The following is a 22,320-nucleotide window of genomic DNA, read 5'->3' as shown; positions in this document are numbered from 1 at the left end:
CAAGGTCTCCGTTGCTAAGCGAGACAGCTGCTAAGTGAATTCTGCCCCATCCCACGACCTTTCCTGCCAGTTGTTCAGTGAACCACTGCAGTTGCTAACTTAGTCACACAATATTGGAACACTGCTATCATGTCACCCCTAGTCCTTGTTTTCATTAGACGTACCGCATTTTTCTGGTGCTTTGGAAAATATATTGACCCCCACTTTTTATTGCGGCAGCCCCTTCAGATACTGAAACATGAGATAATCATGTCACCCCAATCTTTTTTTCTCTCCCCATTCAGCTAGACTTACTGTAATTCCTGCAACCATTTCTCAGGTGTTCTGGGCTTCAGTCATCATCTTTTCTGCACTCGTTCTAAATGTTCATCCTCTTTTTTGACGTTGTGGCTGTGCCACCTGGCCTGTCTCTCCCCTCCCTCTTTGCCTCTCCCAAGGAGAATCCTGGGGGGGACCCCCTTCCCTAAATGCCAGGTTACAACTCTCATAACCTCAGTTGAATTTGCAAAACATGCTGGATCTGTGTTGAGCAAAAGGGTGAGCTCCAACTGAATAATTGGGCTCACCCTTGATTTACAAACCTCAGTTTAGCAACCGTTTGAAGTTACAATGCCACTATAAAAAAAAAAAAAGGAGACTTATGACTGGTCCTCGCACTTATGGCTATCCCTATGATCACAAAGATCGCACTTTGGGCCCTTGTGCTGGGCAGTTGCAGTGTGCTGGGGTCATGTATTTGATATTTGGAGCTGTCCCAGCCAACTTCTGACAAGTCAATGGGGAAAGCTGGATTCATTTAATGACCAAAGGATTCACTTAACAACCATTACAAAAAGTTCATAGAAATCAGGCACGATTCCCTAAACCACCACAATGGTTTGCTTAGCAGTGGAAATTCTGCTCGCAGTTATGGTCATTAAGTCGAGGGTTTGCTGTAACTGAGGCCACAATTTTGATTATAAGTCACAATAGTTCTAATCTCAAGCTTGCTGCGTGACCCTGATGTTGCAACAGCTGTAAAGTGAACACCATGGATGGTCATTAAGCAAACGTGGCAGTCATTAAGCAAACACTGTTTGCTATGGATTGGTTTTTATGCCGGAAACCAGAAGTAAACCCCAATTTCTTGCAGAAACATTGTAAGGCATGGTTACAAGGCACTGCAAACAGCCATAAATGTAGGCCAACTGCCCAGCCATGTGACGGCAAGGGGTCCCCAGATATTGTACCTTTAAATCTGGGTCATAAGCCCCATTTTCAGGGTCCACTGTAACTTCAAACGGTTGCTAAGCAACCAGTCGTAAGTCATGGCTTACCTGTACATCCTACCTAGCACTAAATGAACGTATTATAGTTTAGCAACGTACAGGGCAACACAATTCCTGTAACTTTTGATACCAAGAAACAAATAATATTGGGAGCATTTCAGGATTGTTACTATTCAGCCGTGAATTCTCAGAACCTTACTGAATTTACATAAAGTAAAAAGATTGCTGGTTTCAATAATAAATTTCCATAAAAATAAGCCGTTGCTGTTTTCAGACATGAATTTCCATAAAAATAAGACATTGCTGGTTTTTCGGTCAGCTTGGATGATAAAAGTCAGTGAAGAACCACTTTAATATTGTAATCCAGAAAATACCTGAATGTATCTCACCAGGAATTAAACTGGAGTTAAATCAAACCTGAAAGTAAAGATAAAATCTTATCTTATCTGATATGCACTGGTTAATTTCCCCCCAGTTTTAAAGTGGTCTTGGATTAAATATATTTGAAAATATAATTTAGAGACAAATGAGCTTTTCTTCCCAGAGTTTGGCTTCAGCAGATGAGAGTTACCTGCCTTAAATTAGGGCCGTCTCTGTTTTTGCTGAGTCTGATTTTTAAATTCAGACCTGCAAACAGAATGATTTAAGCTTGGTTAATGTTAACTTTATTTTTTCTTGCGGCTTCATATTGTATATGAGGCAAACTCATTCAAGGGGCTTCAGTCAAGAAATTTAGCGTGCTATGCAAAATAAAACCAGACTAAATCTTAGGTATTGGTAATATCATTAAGTACTTAACAGAGTACAGCTAATTTCACTAAAAGGTATCACACAGCAAATATACTTTGGGCTCATTTTCACAATTGTGTTCATGAGAATACATCTATTTTATTGCTGAGTAAAGTCCTGTTTTAAACTGTTAAGATTAATTTGAATGTTAAGTTCAGGAGAAGCTTATCAAGCCGCTTTCTATTCCAGGGAATGTTGCATTGTCTCAACTTTAGGGCTGTTATGACAATACACATTTAACTCCAGGGTAACAAACGCAGTGACTAAATGACTAATCAAAAGGTCTGGATTTGCATAATGTGAGTGACACACTTGCACCCTAAGTGAAATTAATTACATTCAGCATACTGACATCAGATTTGAAGTGATCTGGCTAGAGAATTCAGTCTATGAATTATTTAGCCAAAAAATTATGCCAGTGTCCATTTTGCCAAGTTCTATTGTTGGGGAGAAAACAAAATTAGAGATAGATTAGATAAATAATAAATAGATATATAGATACAAATAGACAGACGATCGACATAGATAATAGATGGATAGACAAATCGACAAATATAGACAAAAGAGGCAGACAAATAGATATAGGTAATATACAGTAGAGATGAGATATAGATGATATACAGTAGAGGTGATATACAATAAATAGATAATAGACAGACAGACATAGTGCACTGGAGGGGCTGTTTTACAAGGTGACAGCTTGAGCTGCAAATAGCAACGTCTTGACTGATTTAGAGTTTTCCTTGTCAGCAATCATGACATAGTAAAAAAACAAAAATATATTTTTTCTTTACAGTGATTGAGGACAGATGTAGATCAAGCTGACATTTGCCCTGCTGGTTCTCAGAAACTTAAAACAGCATGGGAACACTACTAGCGCCTGACTTATGCTTAGTGACCATTTGAAGTTACAGCGGCATTGGAAAAAAGGGACTCATGACCATTTTTCACACGACCAGTGCTGCATTCCCAGGGTCACGTGATCAAAATTCAGACTGGCAACTGACTCATATTTATGATGGGTGCAGTGACCTTCCGACAAGCAAAGCTCCAATGGGGAAGCCAGATTCTTTTTAACAACTGGGTTACTAACTTAACTACTACGGTTGTTGCTAGCTATGTAACTTAGTTATGTGAAGTTATGCACTTTACAACGGTGGCAAGGAAGGTCGTAACATGGGCCAAAACTCACTCAACAACTGTCTCACTTAGCAACAGAAGTTGTACCTGCACTTGCGCCTCGTTCTTCCTAGGACTACTCCAAACCACAAGCTTTGTTTCGATGCCGAAAGCGCATCCCTCCAAGTGGTTGGAACTTGGCCCAATAGAACCTGGATTCTAAGGCCTTCCTCCCAAGGCAGCCAGGATCAAGGGAGGCTGTCCAAGAGCCAGGGGTTTAATAGCTTTTCTTCAATAAACAGAGCTCACAATATCAACTGGGTGAACATTTAAGGTTTCATTTGTACATCAATCAAAGCATTAAAGTAGAACTACATGCACGGTAGGTCCTCCAGTCCAGAGAATCCCAGTTGCTTGACTGGCCTCCTCCCAGATTTCTAGTTGTTATGAAAGAACTCTAGCGTTTCAGGCCTTGTGAAGTAACTACCAGGGATGTTATTTTTTTTCAGTAATGCCTCCACTAAGCCAGCCACTCCTTCAAAAGCTCCTTAGTCATCTTGTAGGGGGGGGAAAAAAAAATCACGATAGCCTTAAATGGAAGCTCAAGATTTCCTGGAACTGACCATCACCTTTAAAACCCCAGTTAAAAGGAATTTGGGCTACCAAGGAGATCCAGCAGGGAGACCAAGAGATGATGGCAAAGCACGGCAGGACTACGTGGAGAAACACGAAGGGCAAAATCCAAGACTTTTTTTTAAAAAAAATGCTTTGAGATATATATATATATTTTAATCGAACACAACATGGGAACTTGGTTCTGACACTTCTCAAAATTCACTTCTTGTCACTAGTGTGATTATGTGGCCTCTCCCGTCCTCTTTAATTACGTCACACAATGCCCCTTAACAGCTAAAGGAGCATTTTCGCCTTGCAGAGATGCTGCCGTTGATCTGAAAATATTTCCAAAAATGACAGGCAGTCACCCACATCGCCTTTCACCCTGAAGGCTCTTCTCAACCTCCCCCCGCTTCAGGGGACTGCTTTATTCTCAAGGGGTACCCCTGAAACTTCTGCCTGGCTAGACTCCCCTCAGAGTCTTGGGGGGAAGACCTTTTTTTTGGGGGGGGGGGAAGGAGGGAGACAGGAGGAAAGAGGCCGAAACATTGTGAAAAACTATTGCAGGACGTGATTTTTGCATTGTCCCCTCCCCCCCAAAAAAGGAGGTGGGGGGGGGAAAGGGGGGGTGAGCTCGAGGGAACGCCTGGGCTGAAGGAGGACACGAGTTCTGAGCGAGACTCCAAGAAGCGGCCTAGAGTGGCGCATCGAAAAAATTGCTGCCCCGGAAGACGGAAGAGACAATCTTGCCCGTCGAATTGATGGTGCCCTCGCTGTCCGAGCTGGATTCGGAGTCGCTGCTTCCTGAGTAAGCCCCGAGGCCGGGCAGGATGCCGATGCACACGGCGGCCGAGGGGCAGTGGAGGGCGGAGCCGCTCATGGCACTGCCGCCCAGGGGGACGCACGATGCTTTTTCTGAAAGAGAAGGGGGGGAAAAAAAAAAAAGAACTGTGGGAATGCAGGTGATCCTCAGCTTATGACCACAATGGAGCCCAACACATTTACGATGCTAAGTGAGAAGAAATGGGTTGAGTTTTGCCCCATTTAAAAAAAATTTTTTTTTATGAAACTATTTTTCTTTCGTGATGATATATATACACTTTTACATAAATCTTAACTTTTTTGTCCACTATATCCCTTAGCTTATTGTCTTCTTCTCTGTTCGACTCTATGTCTATTATTTAGCCAATCCTACAGTACATTCCGTTTCCTCTCTTTCCTTTGTCTCCATGGTCAACTTACCCATCTCGGCACTCTAGGATTTTTCTTATCACCTTTCCCTCTGGTGGCATACTATCGTTTGTCCAATTCTGTGCATAAGTTATTCTTGCTGCCATTAATAAGTGTAGCATTAATACTCTGTTTTCTTATCATATTTTCTCATTATTACACCTCATAGAAAAACCTTCGGTCTTTATTCAATTTGCTGTTTGATTATTTCTTCTATCCATTTTTGGGTCCTTATCCAATATTTTCTCGCTACAGGTAAGTTTTACCTCATTTTACGATCCTGCTTAACCAGTGTTAAGAGAATCACTGCAGTTGTTAAGTCAGAAACACGGTTGTTAAGCGGACCTGGCTTCTCCACTGACGTTGCTCATCCGAAATTCACAGGTGATCACATGACCCAGAGACACTGCAACCGTCATAAATGTGAGTCAGTTGCCAAGCAGCTGAATGTAAATCTCGTGACCCTGGGGATGCTGTAACGGTCATATAAGTGTGGAAAATGGTCCTAAGTCACTTTTTCCAGCTGTTGTAAACTTCCAACAGTCACTAAGTGAACTGTTTTAAGTCGAGGACTATCTGGTAAAGGCTTAGGATCGTATGCTCCATGTCCAGTTTCCTGTTGAATAGAACATCACTGAGGACAGGATATCTTAAAAAGGTTAAACCAAGGTCACTGGACCAAAGTTTATTAAAACTGAGATGTCTTCTTACACATCCAAGTTAACGTCTTCAGTCAAAATGAAGGATTGGGTAGACAAAGAGTTGTGTGAAAGAATCAGCTCTTGCCATATAGACCGCAGGGGGTTTCTGCCCAAAAGTGAGGACAGGAGCCAAATGGGCATTTAACCCCTTAATCCAGCGCTCTTCAACTGTGGCAACTTTTAAGACATGTGGACTTCCAACTCCCCAAATTCCCTCAAGAGCAAGAATTCCCATGCCTGGCTGGGCAATTCTGGGAGTTGAAGTCCACACGTCTTAAAAAGTTGCCGAGGTTGAGAAACAATGCTCTCATCTCTTTAGAAATTCTGCCTCCAGTATAGGTAGTCCTTGACTTGTAACTGGTCGCTTAGTGACTCTTCAAAGGTACGACGGACCCGAAAAAGGGGACCTGGGACTCAGATCTGAAGTTCCAATGCTTGCCCGCCTCTGGTCATGTGACTGCACTTCAGATGCTTAGAACATTGCGGCATTTATAGCCGTTTACAGAGTCCCGTGGCCTCGTGGCTCTGTGTTTTATGGCGGTTTTGCTGAAAATCATCACTTCTAGTTTTTGGCCAAGCCACACCATAGCAATCAATCAGTCAATCAGAATTGGAAGGGACCTTGGAGGTCATCTAGCCCAGCCCCCTGCTCAAGCAGGAGTCCCTCTATCATTCCAGACAAGTGGCTGCCCAGTCTCTTCTTAAAAACCCCCAGTGATGGAGCACCCACAACGCCTGAAGGCAAAGCTGGTCACAGTGGTCAATGGGTTTGCTTAACGATCACGGGAGTTGCTTAATGACTGCCACGGAAACAGGCATAAACTTTGCTCTGTCACACGACCTGTTTTGTGGCTATGACTTACGACTGTCATGGACAGGCTCCCTAACGGTCGTAACTCAAGGACTATCCGTACCCCAAACTCAGTTCTGAATTGAAATAAATTCCTGCTACTGAAAATCTCTTCCACGACTCCCTCGCTATTTGGTACATTGCTCCAAGATGGTCCAGGAAGCTACATGAGCAACAGCTTCCTGGATCTAAGAGCGGCGGGGGCGGAATGCAAAATCCAAAAGAAAATGTTAAGAGCTCTTAGCTCCAGTGAAATCGCTTAGAATCCCTGACTTGCATATCCTCTGATCTTTATTTGCTGGAGCTCTCTCAAGTTTGCAAAGAGCGAAGGAGTTTGGATGAATGCCGCTGCAGATCTACCCAAATGATCGATGGTCAACTGGATTTGGCAATCAAAAGCCGAATCGCGTATTTTGACATTTCAATGAAAACCCTTTAACTGCAATGCTGCGATTTCAGTCTTTTGGCCGTGGTGAGAACACTGGGAAGATAAAATTTATAGCCCTATAAACAGTCCAGCGGATTGAAGTCCTGATTGCAGTTGTCGTCTCTGAACAGATTGTCCAGATGCAGACTTTGTGTGGGCAAGGGTAATGAAATAAATATGGGTCTCTTTTATACAGAACACGGTAGGTTAAAATAAAAAAGATAGTTGTGAAAATGTATCAGAAATATATACATACTAGCTCGATAGCCACGCTTCGCTATGAAACTATGTGGTCGCGCTTAGTTTTTGGGGAGGAAAATAAGGAGAAAAAAAATTCTGCCTCTGCCTACCAGTATCCATCGGTATTCATCTGGCTAGCGTCCTGTCAGTGTGTGTGAGTTGAGGGCTGTTTGGAAACTAAAACAGTATTTGCTGTGTGAGCAAGGAGACAGCAAGGAGCCTGGGCGTGCCTTAGCTCAACTGTTTCTGTACTAAAGCTGCTTGGTGCTCTTAAGCTGAAACTCCTCTGCTTGTGTTTTGCATTTGGAACAGATTTCTTTTCAGGTGGGGAGGGGGAGTAGAACTCCTTAACATCAGAGCGTGTTAATGATAATAATATATGAAATACTAATGCTCTGATGGTCATTTTGAAAAATCCTTTCTTAGTGAGCACCTAGAAGCCAAGATGAACATACGTGCCAAATTTCAAGCTTGTAGGCTTTACGGTTCTGGAGATTTTCTGATGATGCCTGAGGGGTATTTTTTTTTTCTTTCTTTCTTTCTTTCTTTCTTTCTTTCTTTCTTTCTTTCTTTCTTTCTTTCTTTCTATCATCTATCTATCTATCTATCTATCTATCTATCTATCTAATGTTTGCCTTAGACAAGCATATATAGAATTGTAACTAGTTACAATGGTATATCTTGTCATATTTTTTTCACTTTTCTTGTTTTATGTAGTCTTTTTCTCCATCTCTTTAATAGTGATATTACCATTATCACATTTATAAAAATTGATCTTAACAGCCCTCTTAATCTCAGTCTTTATGTTTTTGTTTTGCTTGACTGCAGCCTAAGTACACCCAAAGTTGCAGTCTGCTTCTATCTTACTGGTGAGCCCAGGCCCTCCATGTCATCACAGGTGCCAATCAAACATCAAACTGAAGGGAAAAGGCAAGAGCAGGTGGGGGATGACAAAACATCTGTTCTGAGGGTCTAGCAGTGAAGGCATCGGGCTGGAAACCAGGAGGTGGTGAACTCTAGTCTTAGGCATGAAACCCATTAGCCTTTGGCATCAACACAGCTCGGTGACTCTGGGCCAACCACCAGGAGATGGTGAATTCTAGTCCCACCTTAGGCATGAAAGCTAGTTGGATGACTTTGGGCCAATCCCTAGGAGACAGCATGAAAACCGGCTGGATGAGTTTGGGTCAGTCATTCTCTCCCAGCACAACCCACCTCACAGGGTTCTTGTGGGGAAAAGAGGGGGGAAGAGGATTAGAACTGTTCGCCACCTGGTGTTATTTATAAATAAAAAAAGAGAGTAAAGGTAGGATTAAATAAAAAAGTAAAAATATCTGGCTCTGGGAAAGAATTTGAAAACTTTGGCTCAGAAGACTCTCCATCCAGAAGATCTAAGCCCCATTCTGTCTCCAGTGAAGTGAAACATCTCTTCAAATGCCACTTTGTGTGTGCGTGTGCGCAACGTGCCATTGTGGGCCAAGTGCCACACAGAATGAATGATCAACCATCCCTGCCAAGCAGTTGGGAGGATGACTAATATTGAAAGAGATTAGAGACGGCCAACCTTCTGTGGCTAATTAGCCTGGAGACCTTAGAAGGAGAACTCAGTGAGCAGATGGCGATGTGCAACAGCAACAGCAAATCTCTTGAATTAAGCACAAGCCTTGCCTCTGGAAGCAAACGGCCCAAAGTCTGGACCAGGCCCAATCACAAAGACAAGACAGGGGGCAATTTGGTGAAGCTTCTGCCCAGAGTTCTCTAGCAGTTCTGCGTTGGGAGAGACGTCGAGGGTCACAATCAGTAAAACAGAGCGTGATTTAGGTCAAGGAGAACAAAGAGTGGCGTATCTGTATGGAGGCTAGTGGCGCTTGTTCTCAAACCAGGATACTGAGCTTGGAAAAGTCATCTTTGCTCTTTTCGGACACTGGGTTACTCCCCCCTCCAACTGCAGCGCTGGACCACATTAATTCTGTCTGAATGTTCACAGAGATTTTCGATCATCCATGTCAGGGGTCCCCAACCGTGGCAACTTTAAGAGGAACTCTGGGAGTTGAAGTCCACAAGTCTTAAAAGTTGTCAAGGTTGGAGATCCATATCACAGTTGGCCCAAAGGTGCTTTTTCCTAACTCTACTCTACTCTACTCCACTCCACCCCAGTCTATTCTATTCTAGTTTGTTCTGTTCTATTCCAGTCTATTCTATTTTATTCTGTTCTGCTCCACTTCCAGTTTCCTCTACTCCAGTCTATCTGGATTCTGTCTGCCCCAGAAGACCACAACAGGACTAGGAGTCAACACGGCAGGTGCATTGCAGCTGAACCAAAATATTCAACTTGCATTCTATCTACCCCTCAAGACCTTAATAGGGTTAGGACCCGACACGGCAGTTGAGCTCATTTCCTCCCTAAATGGGGAAAGCTCCCCTCTTCGGAGTGTAGCTGTGGTGCTCCAAAGCAGACAGTGCGACGTGTTGTGGGATGGCCCCTTGGAACGGAGACTTTCTGCCTGCAACTCCATCATACGCTGACTTGACAAGTAGCCTGCTTTTGAATTTGTAAAGAAATAGTTTCAGAATTGCTCACTGAGAATGTTAATTGGGACGTTTTTCTTTTTAATATTGTTGCCATACGCTAAATAAACAGCTTCTCATACCAGCCCCCCTTGCACGGAGAGCTTCAGGGGTGCGATTCAACCGGTGTAAGAACAACCATTTTGGTGAGCGTGCGCACACATGCCAAATGGAAGTGCAGCGGGGTTTGCTGCTGACCTTCTGCAATCCTGTATGTTAAACAGTTGGTGCGTGGCAATCCGCTGTGCTACACAAAGCAGCTGAGCTTGAAAACCAGGAAATAAAAGGTCAGAACAGAGTCAGGGTAGGCAGGTGGGCCCAACAGCTGATTGTTGGAGCAAACCGGTGCTCACAGATGATCCTCGGAGCTACTGGTTTGCCTAAACTGGGCCGAACCGGTAGAATTCCACCCCTGGAGAGCTTCTTCCAAGAAGAGCGCAGTCAAAGGCTGGCTGGGGAATTCTGGGATTTGAAGTTCACCCCTCTTGAAGTTGCCAAGGGCTGAGAAACACCCCAATGTCACATTAGTAAAATCCCCTTCCACCTCAACCGCTCAAAGGCAACGCGTGAAAGCAGGGCAGAGCTAACCATGCCAAGCACTGAAGCCCATAAACCTGGAACCTTCCCGACACATGCAGATACATACCTGGAACCTTATCATGGTCAGGATCCGGGTCCAGTTTCAACCTTTTTACGCTGTTGGCACCTTCTGAACTGCAAAGAGACACAAATCCAAAGAGCGGAACTTAAAATTATGGAAAACAGGCAGGCAAAAAGACACAATCAGAGGCGCACATCATGCTAAGGTGACCAGAGTTGGTTCAGATGCCACAGCTGGCTGAAGTTGTACATCAATCCTCCATAAATGGTGAGCTACAAACTACAAGGAAGCTTTCATCTGGCATGGTAAACCGAAGATGTAAAAAATTTTTACAGCCCTATTGTGGCATTAAGAATGGAGAAGAGAGGTAGCTCAGACCTGGACAGAGGTGGCTTTTGTCTGAACTTGGCTTTCTTCCTGCACATGTTTGATTGACAGACTAGGGAACATCACCAGTGCTTCTCGTGCTGTTGCTTCTCGTGCTGTTGCTAGCCTGCTAGTGAGCCGTCACAGGAAGAGAAACCCAAGAATGCTACCATCCTTGTGGCTTATCACAAGACAAGACTATCTTTGCAAATTAGCCATGAAGAGAGCAAGCGATACAGGCCTGAACAAAAACGGCTGCAGGAGGACAGAGTTGGAACGGAGCTGGAGGGTTTTCTAGCCTAACCTGCTCCCACAACTTCTGAAGGCAAGCTGTTTCACTGGTTAATAATACTTTCTTTTGAGAGCAGGCAACAGAATTTCATTTTTAATGTGGGCCAGTGTGCTCAGTCACAGTAAAAGAAAAAAAATGACAATACAGGTTATCTTATTTTAATCACTTTTAATTTCTTCTTAGTTCTAGGTTGCTTGTCTCCTTGATAGTTCACCCATTGGATAGCCTTCCTCCTCCAGAAGAAAATAATGCTCTCCTGTAACCCATTCCAAATCACAAATGCCAACTCAGAAGTGGCTTCCTACCACCCATTCCAAGAATCTTCGTTGGGCACGACCATGCAGGAATGGAGGGTAGCGCTCAATTGAATAAATCAGTTGGAATGGCTTCCAAAGTTATGGGTGCTCCATTACTGGAGGCTTTTAAGAAGAGACTGGACAGACGCTTGTTCCAAATGGTATCGAGTCTCCTGCTTGGGCAGAGGAGTTGGGTTAGATGACTTCCAAGGCCTTTTCTCATTCTGTCCTCCCAGCTCACCCCTTGTTTCTCCTGATCAGGTCAGCATTGTTAGGAATAACAAGGTTACCTAACGTAGTTTGGGTAAAATAATATATATAAACTATGATAGTAAGTTTAAGTGTGTGTCACTTTAAACTGCAAAGCATGTAATTTTGGGTGCGGTGTTGAACCGCCGTAAGAGGGAGCAAGAGAACCTGATTGATTGCTGACGATTCCTGATGATTGATGGTTTGATGGATTGATGGTTTGCTAACTGCTTGTTTTCCCTACTGCTGAGTTGCTGAAGGAAGAGAGGAGTTTTGACTTCTTCATATTTCTACTGCGAGGAGATATATTACTGGACTGATATTTGTAAGTTTACTGACCTCTCTTTTTCGACACTGGACTTTGCAACTGAATAATCCCTGGACGGACTGAATTAGTGAACGATATACGGACTGTTTGACTATGCTATAACTCTTACTGGAATAAACTATTTAACTAGCATGGTGTATCTGTTTTACTGAATGTAAGCTACAAAAACGTTTATCTCACATATTTTGCCTGACTGCCGTGCAGATTCTGCTAGGGTGTATCCCTAACAAGCATCCCATCAACCTGTCTCTGAGGCTTTTGGGAAAGGCTACAGGGTCGAGGAACAGTGTCTCCCAACGTGTCAGTTTTCCACCTACTGACCTTCACAATCTAAAAATAGTGAAGAGGGAGACAGGAGCCCGTCAGGCATAGGTCAAGTCTGTCGGCACTCAGCACAGCCTTAAGGGCTCCAAACCGTGGCTACTTTGGGGGTGAGAATCCATTATACGACGATTCTATTGCTCTCCTCCGCGTTACGGGTAATACTCGACATACAACCACCACTGAGTCCCCAATTTCCACTACTAAATAAGACACTTAAGTGAATTCTGCCCCATTTTATGAACTTTCTTGCCACAGTTGTTAAGGGAATAACTGCAGTTATGATGTTAATAACCCAGTTGTTAAGGGAATCTGGCTTCCCCATTTTTTGCTTCTCTGAAGGTTGCAAAAGGGGAATCACGTGATTCCCAGAATACGGCAACCGTCATAAACACGAACCAGTTGCCAAGTGTCTGGATTTTGATTGCATGACCGTGAAGAGGCTGCAAGGCTGGTCAGTGTGAAAAACGGTCACATCCCTTTTTTTCAGTGCCACTGTCACTGAACAAAGAGTTGAGGAATCTGTTAGTGAAGCCTGGCCCCTCCTTTGCCTGGAAGTTGTCCAGGGGGAGGTGCAATTCCTCATGAGATCTTTGGGAAGACCTGCTGCCCATTGTGGGTCCAAGGGTAACTGAACATATCCAGATGCTTCTGGATACGTGGAACCTCATTTCCAGACTTACATACATGTCACAGACTCTCTCTAATTCCACAGAGAAAAAAAGAGATGGATTTCATCCAACTGCAAAAAAAAAAATATCTGCCATTTAATTAGTTTTATTGCACGGAAAAATCTAAAGACTTGAGTCCTTTGTTACTGCTGCCACTCTGAGCCATGGGGGCAAAAACCACTGAATTGCAAAACATACCTTCTGTGTTTCACAGCTCCTGCCAACAACTTGGCCTGAGAGAATTTGCTCTTGTTTTCTGATTTTACCGAGGGTTTCTTGTCCACTTCCTTTTTCAAGTCAGCACTGGCTCCGACTTTTGACAAAGTGTTGTGAACTCAAAGTTAAGGAGAAAAAGAATGCAGTGGGGGAAAACACAGAAGACACACAACAAAATTGTGCTACAGCTTTATACACTGTGGTATAGCCGTATTTGCAGTTCTTCAAGCATTAACAAGTAGGTTTTTTTTTCTTATATCTTTGCTACTATACTTACTTAGCATCTGGTTCTGGCATACAAGTTTGGAAAGAGAGTACTGTATGTACTGTATGTGTAAGGCTGTAAGCTAACTTTAATGGACTTTTCCCCCACCAGCAAGCATAAGAGGACTAATAGAAAGACCTATTCAGCTAAAGCAAAAAAATTTGCACGTGGCACACCAAATCCATTCCAGTTAACCATCCACTGAGCTATGTAACTTGGTCTATTATAATACCAGAGTTCGAACAAAGAGCTTTTTCTTAAAACCAAATAAGGATTAGATTCAAATTCCACCCTTCCTAGTTTTTACCCCAGCTAATCTGTGTATATTTCTGTGTATGTATGCATCTCTCTCTTGCCCTCCTTCTCTCTCTCTTTCCTTCTGTCTAGAGACCTAATCTCTGCAAGATCAATTTCATATCATGACTAGCTTGCAGCTCCACTAAGTTAGCTCTCTAGTGCCACCAACTGAATCCAAGAATGGCACACTTACCAAAAACCAAGATTGGGCAGGATCTTTCTTGAAAGAAGCTCAAAATAGCAATAGCACTTAGACTTATATACTGCTTCACACTGCTTTACAGCATCCTCTAAGTGGTTTACAGACCTGGAGGACTGAGAATCTCTACAGATTTTTAGCTATACAGTTTGGGACGAACTCCTTTGGAATGGTGTGGGAGTATAAATGGATTTCCAGAGGAAAAAATGCAGACTACAGGAACCAAGAGCACCACTCAGGTAACCCCGAGGACACAGATACACCTCCAAGTGGCTTCAACTACTCTCTAAAAGGACACAAATGACCAGCTGTCTGCAAGAAATATAAATCCTTCTATTCCCCATCATCTTGTCAGAGCTGGAGAAGTTTCTTGGATGAGAAGTGAAATGTCTTCTTAGAAAAAAAACAAGAAAGTCCAGCTGCCTCCTGAAAAAGCACCTTTGGAACAACCATAACCTGGATGTCTGAGAATCTCTACAGACTTTTAACTAGTGGAGTAAAACCCACAGGAGACTCCTTGGTAATTTTCACGCCATTCCAGAGCAAAATTAACGACCCTGATAACCTCACCTACCAGAATGATGAAACCATGTTTTCCATCTTCATGGAAAAGAGGGAAAACACCTGGGAGAGGCTTCAAAATGATTCCCCAAAAGTTCCATGATGGAAAATACAGGTAGTCCTCGACTTACAACAGTTCATTAGTGACCATTCAAAGTTACAACGGGACTGAAATAAAGCGGCTTAAGGCCATTTTTCATAGTTACAACCTGAATCCCCATGAACAGGTGATCAAAATTCAGGTGCTTGGCAACTGGTTCATACTTATGACCATGGCTTGTCCCAAAGTCATGTGATCCCCCTTTGCAAAGCAAAGTCAATTGGGAAGCCACATTCACTTAATAATCAGGTGGCTAACTTGTCAATTGCGATGATTTACTTAATGACGGCGGGAAGAAAGGTCGTAAAATGGGGGCAAAACTCACACCACAAATGTTTCATTTAATAACAGACATTTTGGGCTCAACTGTGGTCGTGAGGTGAAGATTACCTGTACTTCCAGTGCAATCATAAGCCATTGGTTGGGGAAGAGGAGATACTTAATAAACAACCTAAAATGTTTGCTGGGCAAAAAGAGAATCGTTAGCGTTTCTTTTTCATAGACGCTGCATAGTCCTGCACAGCCCACAAAGCAGGAACTGGTAAGTCACAGATGGAAACTGGAAAGAACTAAGCCAACAAAAAATAAAAAGGATGAAATCATGGAAAATTTAGAGCAGAGAGCCTCAGTCAAACCAGCCCAACCAGCCAGCACACAGCTTAGCCACTGAGAAGCTTAGTCTGGCAAAGGCTAGCAGACGTGTGCTCGATCAGGAATTCAATGGCTTTTCATCTCTCTCCCTCCCCACACCACAAATTTTATTTACATTATTAGCTGCACTAATAATCTTTTACACCAAGACAAATTCCTTGTGTGTCCAATCACACCTGGCCGATAAAGTATTCTATTCTATTCTATTCTATTCTATTCTATTCTATTCTATTCTATTCTATTCTATTCTATTCTATTCTAATTCTATTCTTATTCTATTCTATTATTCTTATTCTAGCCTGCTGTTTGTCCAATCCACATCCAACAAACTTGGTGTTTTAAATATTTAAAATTAAAGAGACAGGCAGACCATGATGAGGGACTCCCTGAATTGGAGATCTGGGCAGACATGTTCACACTCTGTGGTCATTTTTTTTTAAAAAAAAAGAAGAACTTGGACTTTTATGATGATTCCTTATGGTTATTTCTAGATTTGTACAAGTTGACTGGTTTGGTCACTAAAGAAGAGAAAATACTATAAATCTTAAATGGGAGTCAGTTTGCAGTGAGATTACTATTTCAGCAGTCTTCAACTTATGGCTGTAATTAAGCCCAGAATGAGGGTTGTAAGTCATGACAGTCATTAAATGAGGCTCTTTTACCTAATGGATTTTTTTTTTTGCTGGAAACCTGAAGAAATCTGCAAACCATGTCATAAAGTTGGGTCAAAAATGCAAATCGGTTGCCAAATGCCCAAAATGTAATCAGATGACCAGGGAGAGGGAGGCAGCTGTTGGAACTACACAAATGGGAGGTCTGGTATAAACCAGACATAATCTGAGGACTACCTGTAGGCACAGGGATGGAAAAAATTGACGCTCCCTGCAAAGGAGAAAGGCTGCCCAAGTGCCCAAATGTTGACCATGTGATTATGTTGTGATGATTGTTAAGACTGGTCATAAAAAACTTTTTTCATTGCACTGTAACTTTGAACCGTAGCTAAACAAACGGCTGAAAATCGGGGACTATCTGCACAATGTTGTCCTATGTTAAAAGTTCATGACAAAATAGAATCTAAAAGTGGCAATATAAATATAAATGTGTGGATATCATGACGGTCTACTTTTCAAATCAAATTGTATTGACTGTCTCAGACCAAAGTAAAATTTAAAGCAGTAAAATAGTTTAAAAGTGTGACACATCATAGCATAGCAATGAAGCTTATTCACCCCAACTAAACTATTAAAGCCATTAATTTAGTGACCAAAGTTATGACGACACTAAAAAAGTGATTTATGACCGTTTTACACACTTAGGATTGTTGAGCATCCCCAAGGTCATGTGATCAAAAAATTGGATGCTTGGCATTTGGACATGTATTTCTGATGGGGGCAGCGTCCCAGGAGTCATCTCATCCTTTTTGTGACCTTCTGACAAGCAAAGTCAGCGGGGAAGCCAGATTCATTTAACAACCGGGGTACTGACTTAACAACTACAAGGATTCACTTAGCAACTGTGGCAAGAAAGATCAAAGGACGGGGCAAAACTCACTTAACAACTGTCTCGCTCAGCCACAGAAATTTTGGGCTCCACTGTGGTGGTAAATTGAGGAATAGTTGTAATGCCTTGCACACCAATAATGTAAACTTGGCACCTGTCTTAGAATAATTTAACCCGCCAAAGAGTTCAAAGACAAGAACAAGGCTTCCCAGAAACATGCGAAGGGCTGCTTCTGAACCCCGCCACACCCCAAGAGGAAGAAGGACCACACCCCTTTTCAGGGCCAAGGATATCCGGTACTCATTCAGCTCCTTGAGGTCTTCTTCGTGACGCTGCTTTTCTATCAGAGCTTGCTGCTGAGAAACTTCATCAAGGAACTTGGACTCATCTTCATCCAGGCCCCTGACCATATTTTCTGCAGAGAACAAGCCAAGATTATCACAAGGCTGCGATAAACCCACAAATTTGGCTACAGCACCTCTGCCGTCTCATTTCAGCACCTTTTTATTCCATCCGTTAGGAAGATACGGGACAGCCCGTTTGATGGACCTCCCATTCTGATGCAATGGGCCACATCTTCATTTGGACCTCGCCTCCAACTTACAAACTCTGTTTCTGGAGAACGCCAGACAATTGATGTAATAACTTATATCGTTTATGTAGATTTACTTGTCTGACAATTGCATTAATTATGGAAATGTCATCAAACGGCTTTAACGGACTTTGGTTCCAACAAACCTGCTCCTTCCACCATTCAAGGTTCTACTGAATTTTGAAAAAAAGGCTGAACCACCATCCTGGCTGATGCTATCACAGTAAATAACACATTCATATTTACCTGTTTGATTGCCCATTTAATCTGCTTTCAAGATCTACATTTTCCAAGAATGGGAAAGTTCACACAACCTTCTTTTATAACATTATAGCTTCCTACATACAGGAATATTTTTTTGGCCCGAGGAGCACTTACCCATACACCCCACAGCCGACCTGAAGCAGCCCAGAAACAGGTTTCATCATATTAGGGCCTGGGCTGCCAAACTATATGAAGCTTAACTTCACTGCAATTTGATGAACTAGCTTGCAGTGACCTGGTTTACGTGTATCATGGAAATGAGAAAGCTTTGTTTATAGAACCCAATGGTCAGGAAAATGCAACATGCTAAGGCAAAATCAAGCCACTTTTACTGCTTGCTATAATGTGTGAACCTATCAGAATGCAGAAACAGAAAACATAACTATAGGAAAGAGCGTTACCCTGAACTAAAATTTCTCACTATGAAATCTGGGGGTTCATTCAACAACCTGGGCTCTGAGATTAAAGGCCACTGAAGATACAATGCTTGATCTTAGCCCAAAGGCTAAGTAAAAACATTCCCATCCATTTTTATAATCTTAAGGACTAGAAACATTAACAAAACAGTATGGTGTGTTAACTATATGAAATTCTATTCATCATCAGCAAGCCCTGAACACAGCCGATGTCTGCAGACCAGGTGATGCTTTGTACACCAAGATAACAAAATACAATAAAGAGAGGTGGCGATGAAGCAGCACAACGGGCAGACAAAATCAATTACTTAAAATGCATCAATGGACCCTTTGAACCGAAACCAAGACAATTGGGGCTCAGCACAATGTACCGCCACTCCTTCCCAAAAGCCAATGATTCCACGACAGAATGAAGGAAAGCCCGTGAAAAAGGGCTAGTCTAAAAATGTCGTATCTCACAACTCTCCGGATGATCCTTACCTTTAGCAACTTGTGTGGGCTACAATTCCCAGAATTCCCCAGCCAGAAAATCCATACAGTTTAAAGCTGCCAAGACTGTGGAATACTGAGCTAGGGAGCTGAATAATTGGATATAGTGGCCACACTGAGATAATTCTGGATGGGAGAACACATTATATTCAAACATCAAAAGATGTTTCTGAGCATGCAGGAACGCAACCATAACATCTATTTGTTAATGCTTCAAAGCAGCGGCAATGCACCTCTTTTTTAAGGATCATAGGACTTCTCTAAGGCAGCCTTTATCAAACTTAGCAACTTTAAGATAGGTGGACTTCAAATTCCCATGTTTGGTTGGGGAATTCTGGGAGTTGAAATCCACGAGCCTTAAAGTCAAACCCTTGACATAAAGCTTCACCTAGGCAAGAAAGATCAGGAAGTTAACAACAAGTGCTGCCAGATGGAAAGATAAAACACAAATGCTTTCGCCTGCAGGTCATTTCCCCATTGTCCATAGACGTATGAAGGCGGAATAAACCTGCAACTGAATCTGCCACTTTTGAAGCCAAGAAGAAAAAGCAGGTAGCTATGCCAAGCTTCAGATGGCAATGCTTTTTCCTTTCCTCTGCAGAGGTGGGCAGACTGGTTCCTGGAAGCCAGCTGTGTTACCTTGGCACAACTGTAAGAAGATGGCAAAGCCATAAGGAAGCATTTCAGGAGAGACAGTTCTGTTCTTAAGGCTACCACACGAGGGAGATAAGAAAAAAAAAACACCACACACACAGAAGGGGGTCACATCGTGTGACTGAATTTCAGGGACGCTTAGTGAAACTTACTGAATTTGAACTGTTCTTCAAACTCCTGCTGCTTCTTGTCCTTCTGTTCCTGAAGCCTTTCATAGAGAGATCGAGGGTCATACGCTTCTTCGGGACATTCTAGAAGAAGAAATAGATCTGTCAGGAATTGCTCTAATAGAAAATTTACTCCATCCATCAAGTTAATCTACCACAGGTAATAACAAGCCTTCCTGCCTTAAAGCACATCCAACTAGCCATTTTTTAATGTTAGGAAAAGAACTGATACCTGTAAACTTTAATCTGTCGATTCCAGACATGATTGAGTTTACAATTGTGATTGGTGAAATTAATGCACATTTTCTACAAAACTTCAAGAAAACCATTAGCCTCCCTCTATCCTGGCAAATTATGACTTGTTTCCCATATTTTAAAAAAAAACCCACAGAAGTACTGAAAAATGTGATGAGTGCTAAAAGCTAATAGCTGAGTATGTGAATTTTCCTTTGACCTCTTCCTAACACTCGTATGCCCAGGAAGATTTGAACACAGAACATAAAATAACAGAATTGGAAGGGATTCTGGGGGTCTTCTAGTCCAACCCCTACTTAGTCAGGAAACCCTATATCATTTCAGACAAATGGTTGTCCAATCTCTTCTTTAAAACTTCCAGCGTTGGAGCATTCACGACTTCTGGAGGCAAGTTGTTCCACTGGTTAATTGTTCTGTTAGGAAGTTTCTCCTTAGTTCCAGGCTGCTTCATTAGTTTCTCCTTCATTAGTTTCCACCTGTTGCTTCTTGTCCTGTCCTCTGGTGCTTTGGAGAATAGGTTGACCCCCTCTTCTTTGCGGCAACCTCTTCGATGCAACCTCTTCGATATTGGAAGACTGTCATCTGTTCTGTGTTACTGTACTTTCTTCCTTAGCTTCCTTTTCCAGTGAAATAAATAGGAATATTTTCAGGATGACACTGAACTGGTCTGTTAGTTTCATTTTGGTTGTTACGTATAATTTTGCTCAAATATCCTTCCGGTCAGCCATTGTCCATGGACCAGAACTTGGCTGAACGTACCAATTTAATCCCACTGTTTGGGATTGTGACCCTTTAGTCAATCCCCCAACTGACAGTTAAGTACCTTTGGGGTCTTCAGGTTTCCGAACCTTCTCCCATTCCTCCTGCCTTCGCTTGCGACGTTCTTCTAGCTCCGCCTCCGAGACAAATCTTTTGTTAATTACCAGGTCCGTGCTGCTTTCTCCACCTTCCATTCTGGAGCAGCCTATGCAGAGAAAAGGGTTAGAACCAGGCCTGTATTCATAAGCTAGGCTTTCTGGCCTGGAATGGTCAATAATGCAATTTTTGCCTTGTATCTTGACTTAACAACACAGGTCTAGCACTTCGCAAGTGTGATCATTTGCAAACAGACAAAGGAAGCTGAGAACACAAAGGATATGTAACCTGAGGAGTTACCTGTATTCTGATTTTGCCCAGCAAACATTTTAGATTTTCTTAGCGGTGGATCTGTCTCTATTACGTATCTCCTCTTCCCTACCCAATTGCTCACTACTACACTGGAAGTACAGGTAATCCTTGACTTATGACCACAAGTGAGCCTAAAATTTATGTTGCTAAGTGAAACATTGTTATATTTTCCCCATTTTACTACCTTATGGCTTCCCCATTGACTTTGCTTGTCAGAAGGTCACAAAAGGGGATCATCTAACCCCAGGGATGCTGCAACAGTCATAAATACGAGTCAATTATCACATGGCTGAATTTTGATCACATGGGGACGCAGCAACGGTTAAGTGCGAAAAATAGTCCCAAGGGGGCGTGCATAAGCGCACCAACGTGCCTACAGTCCCTGTCCTATTGTTTCTTTTTATTTTTCTTGTATCCATTTCATGTATTCATAACTATGTTTATACTTATACCTGTTATAATCGCTTGATAAAATAAATAAAAAAAATAAAAAAATGAGTAATTGTTTTTGGCGCTGTTGCAACTTTGAAGGGTCACTAAATGGACTGTTGTAAGCAGAGGACTACCTGTACAGAATGGCTCTCTCCCTGAAATGGCTCTTTCCCTGAAATCTGGAATGGTTTCCTGGTGGTCTCCCATCCTTTATGTGTGTGTGTCTGTGTGTGTGTGCACACACACACACATAAAATTTTTAAAATATACATCAATATCAATACGTGAACAGAGCGGCATCTGGATGTCATTCATTTTGATACAAATAACAATGTTAATATTTATCCCGTTAATCAAACATATAATTTTAATATTAGTACGCATATTTGTATTAGGCTATCTTTCATTATTTAGTTTACTGTTTCGATGTGCCATTCCAATGCCAATCACAATATTATTTGACAGTGATACCCTTTTTCAACCTCTAACCTTTTCATCTAGTGATTACTTTTATCCTGTTATTATAATATAAAAATGTGAATACTAAATTCTCTCTCTCTCTCATTTCTACTGCTATTCTAACTTTTAGACAGGCCTCAGGCAGTTGGTGGTCTCCCATCCTACTGATTCCCGGCCTGGCTCGAGGTCGTTTACTTTATAAGGGACCCCAAAGGGTTCTGGACCCTCGAGAGACACCCCCCCCCGCCATTCCGGTAGCCTCCAACGAGCCCATGCGGAGTTGGCTGGGAATGATGGGAGCGGGAATCCGGAGGGCCCCCATTTCGGGAAGCCGACTTTTTGCATGAAGGGCGGGTTCACGTCATCCCAATCATGAATTTAAACTGGTCTGTCGCCGGATCCTCGGCGTCCCTGGCAAACGCCGAACCGGGAGCGCTTCGCAAAGGCCGATTCGAATCAGGTTTTGTCCCTCCCTCGTCTTCGCTCCGCCTTCTCCTCACGCGACCCCTTCCTCCTCCGAAGACCAGCCACTCTTTGGCCTCTCAAGAGGTCCAAAAAAGGCCGCCCCTCAGCACCCACCTCGCCGCCATGGACCCTTCAAGCGACCGCTTCTTTCCCTCAACACCCACCTCGCGGCCAACAGGCCCGGCTTCCCCGAGGACACGCCCCCGACCAACCCCTCCGCACTTCCGCACCGCCTCTTCC

At 42.8% G+C, this 22,320-nt stretch overlaps 1 protein-coding gene across 4 annotated transcripts; it reads right to left on the bottom strand.

Annotated features, from left to right (window-relative positions):
* Positions 1-3,494: 3,494 nt before the first annotated feature.
* On the bottom strand, positions 3,495-22,284 carry PSME3IP1 (proteasome activator subunit 3 interacting protein 1). Of its 4 annotated transcripts, none has more exons than XM_087940482.1 (7): positions 22,195-22,284; positions 20,381-20,521; positions 19,288-19,386; positions 17,009-17,135; positions 13,130-13,255; positions 10,454-10,521; positions 3,495-4,706 (listed from the first exon to the last, which is right to left on the bottom strand). In XM_087940482.1, the coding sequence occupies exons 2-7, from the start codon at positions 20,508-20,510 to the stop codon at positions 4,486-4,488; spliced, it is 771 nt and encodes a 256-aa protein (XP_087796608.1). In that variant the 5' UTR covers positions 20,511-20,521; positions 22,195-22,284; the 3' UTR covers positions 3,495-4,485. The 4 variants fall into 4 exon arrangements, with proteins under 4 accessions (XP_087796608.1, XP_087796610.1, XP_087796609.1 ...); XM_087940484.1 differs by having other exon boundaries at positions 13,130-13,257; positions 17,014-17,135; XM_087940483.1 differs by having other exon boundaries at positions 22,245-22,284.
* Between the last annotated feature and the right edge of the window lie 36 nt (positions 22,285-22,320).

This window comes from Pseudonaja textilis, chromosome 11 (genome assembly GCF_049901715.1).
Source record: "Pseudonaja textilis isolate UNSWEBS1 chromosome 11, rPseTex1.2, whole genome shotgun sequence".
Lineage (NCBI taxonomy): Eukaryota > Metazoa > Chordata > Lepidosauria > Squamata > Elapidae > Pseudonaja > Pseudonaja textilis.
The sequence above is the reverse complement of the archived record's forward strand: the minus strand, read 5'-3'. Positions and strand labels throughout refer to the sequence as shown.

Coding starts and splice junctions, on each gene's coding strand:
- PSME3IP1 (XM_087940482.1), bottom strand. CDS start 20,510: ATGGAAGGTGGAGAAAGCAGCACGGACCTGGTAATTAACAAAAGATTT. Junction 17,136..19,287: donor TGAAGAACAGTTCAAATTCA/GTAAGTTTCACT, acceptor TGTTCTCTGCAG/AAAATATGGTCAGGGGCCTG. Junction 4,707..10,453: donor TGACCATGATAAGGTTCCAG/GTATGTATCTGC, acceptor CTTCTCTTTCAG/AAAAAGCATCGTGCGTCCCC.